The 14769-nt window shown below is 36.0% G+C and overlaps 1 protein-coding gene across 1 annotated transcript in view; it reads right to left on the bottom strand.

The window, feature by feature from the left end:
- Positions 1–3687: 3687 nt before the first annotated feature.
- Positions 3688–14769, bottom strand: part of LOC109860161 (microphthalmia-associated transcription factor) — a 58359-nt gene continuing 47277 nt past the window's right edge. The window contains exons 6-7 of the mRNA XM_020439061.1: positions 12251–12530; positions 3688–7018 (exon numbers count right to left, since the gene is read on the bottom strand). Coding sequence (XP_020294650.1) covers positions 6776–7018; positions 12251–12530 — 523 coding nt within the window. The 3' untranslated portion in view covers positions 3688–6775. The remainder of the gene's footprint in view (positions 7019–12250; positions 12531–14769) is intronic.

The raw sequence follows: 14769 nt of genomic DNA, 5'->3' as shown, positions 1-14769 counted from the left end.
ATTAAATATAAATAATAATTACAAAAAATTATTTCTTGTACACTTAAAATTGATAAGATTCGTATACCAGATAAGTTCACTAATGAATATTCAAACAAGAAGATATCAGAAAAGTTATCGGGTCTCGGAGATCCAGTTTGCCGAAGTAAGCAGCAAAACAAAGTGTGCCACTGAAAGGTTAACGCGGTAAGAAATGACGTCATTTCAAAACTTTGTCAAAATTTTTAAAAAATTGTTTTTCCAGGAAAATGTAATATGAAATTCTCGTTTATTTATCACATCAAGATTATAAATTTTGAGATCCGAGAGAACAAAATTAAACTGCAAAAAAAAGAAAAAAACAATAAAGTAAAATAAAATTTTCAATGTGAAAATCAGATAGAACACAAAGCTGTAGAAACAAAAGAAACAAAAAAATATATTTCTTTCCTGATTACGTGCGAGAATATCAGAAGAAAAATTTTAATCTTGTTTTATTTTCTGTTTCGAAATTCCTAGCAGTATCAATAGACACACCCGGGAAATGTTACAATCCGAAATACGTGAATAGCTGTGTGTTCGAGTTAATTTCCAATACGTCTTTCGCAATGCGCTACTGCATATTGGCGTGAAATTTCGTTCCGACAGAAATTAGTTTCGTTCTGGCTTTAAAGGCAGTATTAAATGGCATACCTCCGGGGCATACCCTGGTTTCGAGAGACTTACTAGCAAACCAGTCATGCTTGTTAATAATTATTGCATGTACTTAACTTTCGTTGTGCATTTACGATGGCAATAGCCTTTGGCACTTCAAGTTGGAAAAATTGGCCCCGTTTTGTGCCGATAAAAAATACAATGCCAACATTTAATTTTGTTTGTATATTGACGCAAACATTTACACCACCGGAGAAGCAATTATCGAACTTAAAAACATTGAACGTTTTAATTAAACGAGAATTAATCAATTATGCATTTCTTAATAAGTCCGTTTATAGTTTTAACTACTGAATGTAAATACAGGACAAACGTAATGAATATATTTCGCACGCGTGTAAACTTTCGCCTAAATCTCGAAGCAAACTCGAGCCAGTCATGCTTTCGCCAAAAGTCCTAACAAGCTCCCTTTACGGGGACACGTTCCCGATAAGAAGAAAGTTTTTCGCGAGCCGCCAGAATTTGTATTTACCTTCGGCGCAAGCCGTGTACCCGGATTATTTATTTTTCCCCGGTGGTTACACAGCACCAACGACCGAGAGTTGGCGCCGCCGCTATTTCGCCGACTGACGCGAATGCACCGTCGTCGTCGTCGTCGCCGTCGTCGAATCGTTACGTATTCCGCGTCGCGCAGCTCGTGCACAGAATAGCGAGTTGGCCCGGTTTCGCAAAAGAACATTTGCCGAACTTTGATAATCACTCGAAGCTCAAAATATTTCTCCCTTCTCTCGTCAGCTTGACAATTTTGAGGATTAAGTATTTGAAAAATGGGGATGAAAAACTCAAAAGATCTTCAATCTTCAAACACATATGGTTGCGAAAAAAGAACTTATTTTTCATTAAACCACTTATATTTTTAATAACCGAATTCTTTAATTGACTTTTTACTGTAAAAAAATATTGAAAGACAGTAATACAAAAAGTTCAAATTTTTTGGAATCAGAAGAAATTTGACTTCGAAACAATTATCACAAAGATTCGCGTTATAAAAAAATATTCAAAATTTTCTACATATTTCTGAGTTTTTCCAATGTGCAGAAGATGCAATATATTATTTGTTTCTTACTAAGCCTCTCGTTTTTTGCGCGCGCGCGTTAAGTAAAGCTTTGAAGTTCGTTGAACTCTTTTTTTTGTATTTGTATAATTGAAATTAAACAAGAGTGCACGTTGTGTGATAACGTTGATTATTTGTCGCGTCGAAAGAGAGAGAAACCGTATGTACGTACGCGGTGTGTTACGCGATAAATTCATACACCGTGAACAGAATGATTTGTTAATGGACGTATCAGCTCCGGGGCATTGCAGTCTCCACCAACTGAAGTCGAGCACTCGCAACGTTTTGTTTGTTTGTTCGAGCGCGCTTGCGAGCATCGCACCGTGAGAAACGAATATCGTATAGGACAACGCGCGTTTCTGACAAGTAACATTGTTTAGATTCTGATACGACACGAAGGTAATTCGTGACGCGATCGACGAAGGAACGGATTGATTTACACAGATCGTACGTGTACTAAAAACTTGCGACCTGCGCGAGTGGATTGTTCGCGTATAATGCGGGAAAAAGAAAACTAAATTTCCGTACCTCACACATCACATTTGTTGAAGTCAGAACAACCAAAAAGTTGTCAAGCGACTTTACAAGCAAAATAGAATTTCATTTATAATAATAATAATAATAATACTAATAATAATAATAATAACAATAATAATAATAATAATATGAGAGAACATTTTAATCTGTTATGTCAAACTTGTGTGTCTCAAAGCGACACTTATTGATTGAATCTGGCGTTTTAACATATGTCGATACATATCTTAAGTGTCAATTATAAAGAAGTGTAGTTTACATATAAATTATTCGGGAGAAAATCGAGGGAAGTTCCGATGCAATGTGATACGGTGTAGTTATGTATTTTTCATTTGTATATTCTACACGCGGTAGAGTATTGTTTATCGAGCGAGGTCTTCGTTAATAAATAACTGGCACCGTGTATTTGAATTCACAAGAGAGATGTGTGCGTAGTTGCGTTCTTTCGGAGAATCTTCCGCACTAACTACGCGAATGATGTTTTTTTTTTTGCAAGAACAATTAACATGTAATATGTATGCAAGCTACAAGAGAAAGCAAATAAAAACGATCGGGTTTTCGTTCCCCGACTTAAGGAATTACAACGCGATAAGAACACTTGAGGGCAGTGTTGGTCACTTGTGTATAGTCCACATGTGGAATGTCTAAGCTATCACTTTCTATGACGTTCAAGTAGATAAGGCGATTAGCAGAAAATCTTTTATCAATGGACAAAAGATTGTTAAATCATCGGTGTATTGTGTAAACTGATATCGCGAATAAGATGATTAGTATCATTTTCATCACGCTCGCGTGTTTATAACTTGTGTTGTATATTGTGTAAAATATTTGTACAAAAATAATAATGTGTAAAATGTTTGTATAAAGAAAGAGAGAGAGTTAATATAAAACTGTTGCAACGTTCAAAAATCAATGTCTTAAATGTTGAAAACTCTACTATTTAGCCATGATTTTACATACAGTGATAGATTAGATGTTCTGTACGTAGACTATCATTATTTCCCTAACACTGCTTGAAAATATTAAACGGTTTGTTCAATTGGAGAATTATCTAAGAAATACGCAGTCAAATACGCAGGAAATTAAAAGAATAGAAATCTATTTCCGTAAAGTTAGAGAATAGAGAGAATACTCTCATATAGTCCTTTTCTTCTCTCTCTCTGATACGCTTAACCCTCAACGGACGGCGTGTTTTTCGGCACCTTAATTCGCCGGACATGGGTCGTTTTCGCGTCTTGGGCTTTTTAAAAATATTAAATATTTCTAAAAAAATCTGAAACAATGTGTATATACTCTTTAAATTGTCTATTTTAAGACACCATCATTAAATTTAGTGAAAAAAAAAGTTTTAATTCATAATTTTTAGCAAATATGACAACAAGAAAATTACTTTCTTCACACAGAAAGTAATTTTGCTCCAGACGAAAACGACCCATGTCCGTCCGTTGAGGGTTAATAAAAATATTCTCAAATTTAGTTTTCAAATTATATGCACATTTGTACATACCAAAAGTGTTCTAAAGCAATTGATAAAAAAGTGTTCTGTGTTTTTATTTTCTCTTATTATTATTAAATACTCTTATTGTTAAAATGATTTAAAAAATAAGATCGGTTATTTAACAACTTTTAACAAACTTTTTGTGTAATACTTAATAGCAGTTCAGTACGGTGTATTTAAAATAATATCTCTTATCTCTTTCTCTATATCTCTGTTTTTGTACAAGTAATATTTAAATTCTCCCTCGCTCTCTCTCTCTTGAAAAGTAGGGTAAAACCTAAATTTAACATATTGCTTCTCTTCACGTCAAGCATCGACGATTTATCGACGATAATCCCCGTTCGAATAATTATCATCGATCTTGGCTCAAGGCAACGTGAGATCGAACAATGTAGGTTATATAGTCGCGCGCTCGGCGAAACAAGACTTGTCGCACAAAAGTCCCCGTGTGCCGAAACCGTTGCTCCTCGCTTCCAGGCAACATACGAGGCGCGCACAGTGCTGAAGACAATAACTACTAGCAAACTTTATAACAAACTTGAGCACGATACTCGCTCATCTGCTGCGAGTTTGCCAAAGATCAGACGCGTATTGACGTTGGGTTCCTTTGTCGCCACCGATTAATTATGAATCTTTCGCGTTTGTAAAACCGCCGGTTCAATCCACGACTTTTCCCCTTTAATTCAAAATTACACGAACTTTCATCACAAACTTACTGTCTCGATAGTTTTAGCACAGGTCTTTTAACAACACTTATAACACCGTTAATTATCGCGTTCATTTTTTTTTTTTTTTTTTTTTTTTTTTNNTNATTTGAAAATATCGTCAATTATGAGAAAAATAATAGCAAGATGATAAAATACTTTTATAAGAAATTTTTGATGTTCTGAGAACATTAATTTTCTTTTTTTTTTGTTTTTTTTTTTGTGTAGGTGATGATTTCGCACACATTTTAACTCTTCTGTCAACGCGTGATTGTTTACTTTTTTAAATCATCACTATTCTTTTTTCTTAAATTATTTGTAATAATAATAATAATAGAACTATTCGTAATAATAATAATAATGGACCGACTGTTTGTACATACATTGAACGACGTACTGTACGAACCTGCTACAAAAAAAAACTAACAAACTTTGCGAGAAGATGTTCTTTGTACCTCCAAGAATAAAAATTTCGAGCGACGTAACAAAATTCGCACGCTAGCATTAAAAAAATTGTTCTCATCATTAAGGTCAAAACAAAAATATTCAAGCGGTGACAGAAGAGTTAAAGTATGCTTTGAAGATGATTCTAGGAACTGTTTACTTTACATTGTACGTCGCTATGTAAGAAATTCTCTGATTGCGTAATATATATTATAATGCATGTACACACTTTTTAATACTGAAATCGAAAGATATATTTTTTTTGAATATATGATGTTTTTTCCGATTCTTTTTACGAAGACACTTCAAAGTTCGTTCTTGTATTTTCTTTTCGCAGTATCACCTCGATATTTCACAGCTTTATAAAGCAAGATGTAATGTACAGGTTAATTATCTTTATGGATTTTTTTACATATTTTTTCCGACTACATGTGTACTTCTCATCGAGGAGATGTGTCGGCAAAATACTTTGTTTTTTTTTCGAAGAAATATACTTTGTCTTTTAAAATTAAAAGTTTATATTCACCTCAAAAACGAAACATCTTCTCGGCATATTTCGCGCACACTTGTAAACTACAAAAATTAAATTTCTCGATTAAGTAATATTATAGTAAGCTATATGTAATAAGAGTTAGCACTTTTTACGAGATGTTCTCTCGTCCTTTTAGTCAAAAAGATTTCAAAAGTCGTCGTCAACAACGTAAAGTGCATCACTGACGACAATTGCTTTCTCGCTTGTGATGCGCAAACGTGTCTTTCAAACTCGTCTCAGCGCGTTCTTCGGTGCACTGACATAATATCATCATATATACCGCGCACAAGACGTCACGCATTCCATCGATGTAACGGCCAGCCGTTCGTAGAATTGTGGCATCGAGCTCTCCGTTCCGCGCGCAATTGAAACGACCCTGAACTCCTCCTTCATCGTCTGACAATGACGACTTTCACCGGCCACTTCAGACCTCGAAGTCTCAGAGCTTGACCGATCGAAAACGCTCGATCACTTCTTGAGAATCTCGTCATCGACTCGATAAACATCTATCGATCCTCGTACTGAATCTCCAAGGACGCGAAACTCGAACTTGACACGTTCTTGTCATAGTAATTTTCTTTTCGTCACTTTTTTGCTTGATCTCCCAAATTAACGGAGTTTTAAAAATATTCTTGCTTGATGATTACGAGAGAATATCTAAAACGTCATTATCATTAATGACATATCTAAGATAATTGAAAAAATAATGTTGCCGTGATAGTTGTTCGGATAAGTATACACTTTTTTTTTAATGAAAATTGTAATTTTCAGTCTTCGAGGTTGTCTATGTAAATATCGTATTTTGTATGTTGGCCAAGTCGAGATTTATTTCTTCTAAATCTTTTACATAGAGAGATGTATGTCTCCATGTGAGTGTATGTGTGTTTGTGTGTGTGATATATAACTGTCTTTCTGATAGAAACAGTAGTCATTTACTTGAACGAATCGATCGGATATTCATTATTTAAATCGCACGTATTATTGTTCATTTTCCCAATTTTTTCCAGCGAAGTAAAATCTCCGATTTCGAGTCGATGACTAGTTTTCGATAAATCCACATCGGAACGCGGTCGTTTCCAATAAAATCCAATTGGTACCGCGCGAACTTCCTTTTCTTCCACGATGAAGATCTACCACGCCGTAGCAGCCCGCTGCCTTCAAGTCGCACCTCGCACACTATGTTCCCGTTCTCTCACATAAAGCTAAATCGATCACCTCCAGTCGTGCGACGACCGGAAAAATACCTAAGACGACGAGAAAGTTTCGGAAGTCGACTTCGATCACGCGCGAAGCTGATGAACGACGGACGTTTTCGGCTACGCGACGATGTCCATGTCAGACGAGGAATTCGACGTGGTCACCGCCAGACTGCCGAGGGTGTCGTCGTCGGTTAAACCGTGGTGACAGGCGGCCGCAGGTGGACTCAGCGGTGGCAGGTGCGGCGACGACAGCATCGGATCGCCACCGTGTACGGGGCCTCCGGTGTCGTCCTCCATGAGGTCCTCGAACTGTGACATGCTCAGACTTGTCGCCTCCTCCGTCACCGCCAGATCTGGTATCTACGGCAGAAAAGCATCCAACATCCAGTAAAACAAACCCGTTCTTTGACACGTCCGAACATATTAACCCGTCAAATCGAACAGAAACTAAAATAATGAGAAATTATGTTGTGAAATCTTATTTGAAAGCGCGAATGTGAACATACATACTGGAGATTTTGATTATAAAAGCGAGAATGTTGTGTTGAGCTGGTAATTCTCAATTAAAGCAGAAGTGGATGTTGAGTCGAAGTTTCTTTATACATGTATATATAAAGGAATAAGAGTGCAATGTGTACGTATGTGTCATCGTATCTATCAATGATTATTGATGTGCTACAAAAACAAAAGTCAAGGTAGCACGTAATGTGTATGTTATATAATGTAGAACGTTTATTGCTATTTACGTTGAATAATAGAATGTATTTTGTGACAAATTAAAATTAAATTAATTTAGAACAGTATAGTTAATAAGTAAAAGGATTTTTATACACACATATATATATATATATATATATACATATATGTATAAAAATATATATATATTTTGTATGTATATACATGTGTGTATATACATACATTATATATATAATGTATATATATCAAGGAAATGTACTATCTCTGTTAGATAAAAACAAAGATTGATCTTTGGAACAACATTGTGACAACACGTAATATGGAATAAACAATAAACTCTTAACGCACCATAAAAGAAATAATCGTCTTTTCTCTGTTTTTCTTTTTCGGTTAAAAAAAATTAAATATTCTATATTAGCAAGATTTTTTTAAACGTTTATACGTTATCTCCGTACACGTATTCAAACTGACTGAGAAGCTGTTTCTCTGCCAGATGCAGTTGCAGTTTCCGGCAACTTTGTGAAGTCACAGACGGAGTCGGCTTACCAGAACCGGAATTAATTTCCAATCGCGTTTCAGGTGCAAACGACCGTGATCCAATTTACCTGTCGTTATATTACCGGTGCAAATAAATTCGTCAGATTACTTATCGGTCTTTGCCGCATCGAATTAATGTTCTGAGATTTTTATTTACGTTGCATCACGCATAAAACAGTTTTTCACGTCGCAAGATAAAAGAAAATCGTGTGATTTCAAAAATATTTTAAATATCAGTTTGAGAATTTTTCTCTAAACCAGAAATCCTCGTCGAAATCTAATCGCGCGTATGCAATGCCGCAAAAATTCCATTAAATGTATATATATACTCTCCTTCTCTTATCTATTTCAAAACTTTTTTAGTTTGTTTGTGTGTGTGTATTTTTTTTCGCCTTTAGATAATTTTATACTTGACGGTATTCCGCGAAGTGATCGCATGTGCGCTTTTTTACATAACCGCACGTAATCGGACGCGACGTGCGGAGGAGGTTGAATTTGCATGAAAAAATGCTGCGGCGCATGCCGTTGTGCAACGCGGTTTTCTGACGTTACAACTCATTCAGCGATTATCCTTTGTTCCGACACCGGGAGAAGCGTGTGTTCTTCTGTGAAAATATACGTGGCGCAAGATGCAAGATAAAAGGTATAAGTCTCGCGCGAGGTAGCACGTACGATAAGAGGTAGGTGAGAGATAAGAAGTGCAACTCTGCGAACCGTACGCATATAATACGCCGGTGATAAAAAGTAAATATTTTGCACGACATTCAGGCGCGTATAGATTTAAGATGTGCAATTACATTTGCAATTATGCAATCTCGAACCAAGCGGTGCGCGCTTAAAACAACACACCCTTTTCGGTCGGCAGTACTAAAAAGGTCATATTGTTTTCTATACAACTCCTCGCACCTTTTGCAATAATGTAATTCAAGATAAATTATAAACAGATTATAGAAACATTTTTTTAATTTATACACACGATGTATATAAAAGTTGTGCACACGATATTCAATACTTGATAAACTAGTAAGTTGCGAATTGTTTTTTTAGCTCTTTGTTGACTAACCAAAAAATGCCTACTAGTTGGACCGACTGAGTCTGTGAGATCCACGCGACTTTAAAATCGAATATCTCCGCGAAAAATCAATATTTTTTTCAATTTTTTTTTAAATCAAAAATTTGAATGATTCTGCGTCGATTAAAAAAAACAAATTGAAAAACTCTCTAGTAGTTTCGAAGATATAAGCGTTAAAGAAAAACTAATATTTGCTTAGAGACACCGGTTTGAAATTTTAGAGTGGATCTAGGAGACCTATGTCAGTGGTCCACGAAGGATCAGATTATAATCTTTAGCCCTCGCAAAAAATCATACAGTTTTATGCGTTGCAATAAAGAAGAATGTTTTTCTGCGTTATTACCTTATTTCTAAGAAATAATTTATCGTTATCTGAAGCACATATAGGATCGTCTCGTGCAAGGTAAATCGAGAGACAAAATTAATGTTAAGCAAACCGATGTTTAAATGTCGTAGTAAAATCCCCGTGCAATAAGTACGCGAGAGAGACACTTCCCTCGCCTCGGTCGAAACTCGTCGCGAACGCAAATCGCGAAGCGAGACGTTATCAATGTTTAAATTTCCCTAACCGCGAAGGAAGCAGCTTGTCAGACTACTTACATTCCAGTGAAACTTTATCTCGAACCATAATTCAACTCATCCCTCTCTTGCTACGTCATTCCGCGTCTCTTCGTTATCTATCGTTTTGCAGAAACTCCGAATGTTTCCGAAAACGCGACGAGCGGACGTAAATTAACGTCAATGCGACACAACAATCGCGCTATCGTTATACCATCGCTTGAGCAATAAACAAACCATTAACGTTTCGTTCAAATCGATAATTATAAAAACTTATGCGAAATACAGTCGGGACCCTGATTTTCTCAACCCTTCGGAACCAGTAAAAAACTTTCTTTTCCGAACCTTCGTCTCCCACTTCTATCCAATAGCACATGCGCGGAACGAAAATGCGCGCGTATGGACAGAGAAAGCAAAAGTGCATGTGTAACATAACTTGTCACCAAAGAGAGAGAGAGAGAGAGAGAGAGATCAGCGCAAGAGAAGCGGCTCGAAAAAGAAAGTGTCACTAGATGTTCAGAAAACAAGTTTCACTCTGTAAACAGATATAAAAAAAAAATAAAGATACAGAAATAACGGTCATAAAGAAGCTAGTCTACAATGGGAGTAGGCAGTATAGAGTAAGAAGTAAGGTTCTTGGAGTTCTTTTATTTTTGTCTATACAAGTAATTATTTTGCGTTTTTTAACACACGTCTTTCATTGGCTAACAGTAAGGCAGTAGGCGGGGCGAAATGGGAATTGTCTATTTCGTAATTCCCGTCGTTTCTTTACCGAAAAATAGTTTACTCTCTACTCCTACAGCCTTACAACCTTTATTGTAGACTAGCCATAAGATATTCACAAGCTTAATGATCTATCTATTAATAAAAGACTAAACAATAATATTTTAACGCTTTGACTCTTTTTTTCCGGATTCTAAGCTTTCTTATAATCTACGCGTCCGAGTCTGTTTTTGCGTTTGTTCGTCAAATTTTTGTAATCTAGTCAAATTTGTTCTGAAGAGAATCCACAGAGCGAAAGCCGACACATTAAAAAACTATTGTGTTTAATCTTTTATTAATAGACCGACTTCCTTGTTATCTGTAATTCGAGAGTTTTTAACCGCATCACGAAACCGCGTCATATTTCATACGTAAGTACTATATGTATATATATACATATATATATATATGTATACGTACGTGCACAACGTTATCTGCTCTACTAATTCAGGCGGTAACTTTTGCTGCCATCTCTGAACGGATATCTCAGCCATGCGCTTTAAAGAGCAACGACGATAATGACGGCAACCAACATCAACTATCTCCCCGAAGATCCCGTTCCCGGCCGAAATCGGAGAGCAAGATCATAACGAGGGACGAAACGAACGTGAGCAACAAATTGCCATTTATTATACTCGGAACAATAATCCGCTGCCAGTGAAGAATTGTGCGTGCATGCGTGCGTGCGTGCGTGCGTGCGTGCGTGTGTGTGCGTGCGCGCGCGCGTGTGTGTGTGTGAAAAGTCAGCTAGCACCAACAGTACCATACCTATCACAATTAACATTAACGAAAGAGAATAATAACGTGAAAAGTAATTTAATATTTAATTAATATTTTTCCAAGCAAAAAAAAACAATTGAATATAATATATTCATAATAATTAGAATAACTATAATAATTAACAAGTGAACGGAATTATTATAAAAGATCAATTTTCTTGTTGGGATTGTTATAATTATAATGCCACGTATATAAAATTGTAGAAGTTTCTATAAATTTTGCGTGGAAAAAAAACATTCGCACACTCTTGTTGTGTTATCGCTTGTATATGTGTGTGTGTGTGTTCGACTTACATAACACAAATTTTCGAAAGGTGTTTGCAAAATCTTTTTGTATGTATATTTCGAGCTGACAATTTCGTCATTTTGCAAATGCGATCGAAAGTCGTCATCTCGCAAAAGTCGCTCGCAAGGTGGCAGCAAAAACCGAAATACGTTAATTATATGCAAATGAGAAAACATTTTTTTTTTTATTACGTAAGCACGACCGCGGTTCGATTGTGTTGCGTAATAAAATCGTTACCGCTCTACATCGACGCTGTCAAAAAAGACTTCGCTGCTTTCGCATACATACGAGAGTGCCGGATATAACACGGCTAAGGTAAGAGACTTTGCCGTCACGTTATCTCTTCCCTTGCAAACGAGTGAACGAACAACAGCTATTCGCTTCTCCGTTGTGGACACACACAGATGCACGCGTTATGAAACTACTTTGAAACGAGACAGAAGGTTTATTCGGATCAAGGATCACAGATCGATCGTTATATCGATGTGATGTCGGCGAGCCTCACATGCGGATCGACTGGTTGTCGTATTTAAGATTAAACGGCTTGCTGTTACAAAACACTCACCAATACTTTTGATCGAAATAAACGAGATATCACACACACACACACACAAACACACACACACACACACACACACACACACTCGCGTATATCATCGTATCGTGTATTGAGATCAACGAATTTATTAATTTGAATTAGTTATCAAATGTCACTTATTACAAATCTGTGCATGTGAAAAACATTTATGTAAAAATATATAAATATGTAAATATTTATAATGTAAAACTCTGATCGAACAAATGTAATTATCGAGCAGGATCGGAAATAAGTACAAAAAAAAAAAATAATAATAATAATTGAAAACAAGCGTAAATTTATTGAAGAAAGATTTTTGACTTGCCTTTCGGTGTTCGAGTTTATTCCTAGGAAAGGTGTTGAGCATAGCGGCGGAAGTAGACGCCCAGTTGAAATCGGAAATCGGAAGTCCGTGTGCCTTCGCCTGCAGCTCGAGTTCCTGCACGCGCAGTAGCAACCTTCGATTTTGATGCTCCAATTGTTTATGTCTGATCTCGTTCTGTTTCATTCTCGTCAGCTCGGTTTTCAACAGTTTTATATACTCTACCGAAGACTTAAGAATCGTACCTTTGTTAGGTCTGACGTCCCTAACGATCTCGTAATATCTGTAAAATAATCAGAGAAACAATCAAACGTATATATATATATGTATATATTCGTTTCTGTGTTGTATTTTACTTATATAATTTATATAGTTTACTTTATATAATTTATTAATAAAACATAATTTAATAAATATTACTTATTAATAAAATAAAAATAATTAATAAAAACTTAATATAATTAACTCTCAGATATTCTACGAGTCAAAAAGGAACTAAGTTGGTTTTAAATCGCTCGCCATTTCTATGTAGATGGAGGAACGAGTCTGAACCGGAGGAAGAAAAAAGGAGATTTGTAGTACATACGCAGTTTGTTGCCAGCTTCAGTCCGTACAAAATAACAAAAAGAAAGCGGGAAAAAGAAAAATTTGTCCCTTTTTGACCCTCATGAGGTAGCAACGTCGAAAAAGTGATGGTACTATAAAAACTGTTTTCTGATAAATAAATGTACTAAAAATAGTATTTTTGTTTCAAAAAGAAGTGTCAAAAACAGTGGAGATAGTTTTTTGTAGTGTTTAGAGTGTTTCTCTGAAAATTTTGCGTTTTAATTCAGAGGTACTTGAAACAAGTGAGATAAAAAAATATAAGTATCTCTAATTATCTAGTTGTTCGTATGCATTTTTATTTGATATTAACAAAACCAGATGATTTTTACATATCTGCAGCCGTAATTTTGTTTCTGCTTATTTCTTTGCAAGATGAAAATTGTCAAACTTCATTTTGCATAAAAAAAATTTTTTTTTTTGAAATAAATTGTTAGGGCTCCCTTTTTCCCTGGTAATACAACTCTTGAACTTTATTGTTTGGTACATTAAAGTCCTCTTATCTTTTGTTTTAAACTACAAAATTATTTCTTCAAATAAAACATGTTTTTTGAAACTTTGTTAAAACCGTAAAAATTTGTTAAAATGTGTTAAAACCGTTTTCTTTATTAATAAAAAAAAAATGCAAAACCAAAATTTTTTGTTACTCCAAATAACACAGTCTTCAAGATTATTAAAACAACCTTGAGATTCATGTATAATAACATTTCAATAGTCCTCACTATACCGGAGATATATAAGTCCGAGAAAAAATCAGTTGTCCCATTTTGACCCTAGTGGGCTATCACCGGGTGTCAAATACGTGAGGTATATCTGAGAGTTGGATATAATTTAATATAAACATTTTCGAAGTCACATGCTTTTTTTCTATTGCAACTATAATAAGAATAAACACACGCAATGTTTATAGAGTTATAATTTTCCTCAATAAGAGCGTGAGATGATTGTGAGCGTTGCGATCGTATTTTCAATCTTTCCAGATTCTTTCAAAGAAACATTAAAAAAAAAAGACAACACCAAACGGAAGGAAAGAGAAAGTAAAAGGAGCTCGTCTTTGAAAGTCGGGTATAGGATTATTTCGTCAGAAACGTGCTTGAGACGGAGTGTTTTGCGAGAGAGATTCCCAAAGTTCCTTACCCGACCGATATTACCACTCCCGAGTCACGCCGCCGTCACCGCCGACATCTCGAGGGCCGCTTCGAGATGGAATTCCGTATGGGAATTCGCGTGGAATAGCAGACGGACGAACGGACGGAGGAGGCGATAATTCGACGGGACGTAGGCAACAAAATCCTGAAGAATTTCCATAACACACGCCGCGTTTCGTACTCGCATTGTTTTTTATTCTCTCTTTCACCGGGGCGCTTTGCGTCCTCGCGTCTTCGCAGACACGGCCAATTTGTTGTTAGTCTGAAGAATTTCTCATGGCGACACTTTCAAAAAATTCATGAGAGAGACGCGCACATAGAAACGAGAACGCGAGAGATAAACATCTTGGACCAAACACAGTCTGTTCGTTCGCTAGAGACATCCGCGATGATCCAGCGCGTACAATTTCACAATGCCAGTGTGAGAAATGTCTACCAAGCAGTTCGCGAATGAGAATGCAAAAGCAAGAAACGTTTCGAGATTGCCGCAGAAACTTGCAACTTCTTTTCAGAAACGCAAATTTGATGCGGCACGAATGACTTCAAAACAGAGAAGAGAATACAAATATCGAATACATATTTGCCTCAATTTAATTTATTTGATATACGAAGATAAAAATATATCGAGTATATATACAGGGTGTCCCAGAATGGCCGTACAATCTTTCGTAGGCAGGTAGAAGGAGTAAAACTGAGTCGAAAAGTCTTATACCATTTTGCTAGATTCGCAATAGTTACTGAGATTTTAATTAACAAAGATCCGCGAATAAG

This window comes from Pseudomyrmex gracilis, unplaced genomic scaffold (genome assembly GCF_002006095.1).
Source record: "Pseudomyrmex gracilis isolate BER0280 unplaced genomic scaffold, ASM200609v1 scaffold_338, whole genome shotgun sequence".
Lineage (NCBI taxonomy): Eukaryota > Metazoa > Arthropoda > Insecta > Hymenoptera > Formicidae > Pseudomyrmex > Pseudomyrmex gracilis.
Note: the sequence above shows the minus strand (reverse complement) of the source record. Positions and strands in the feature narration are given on the sequence as shown.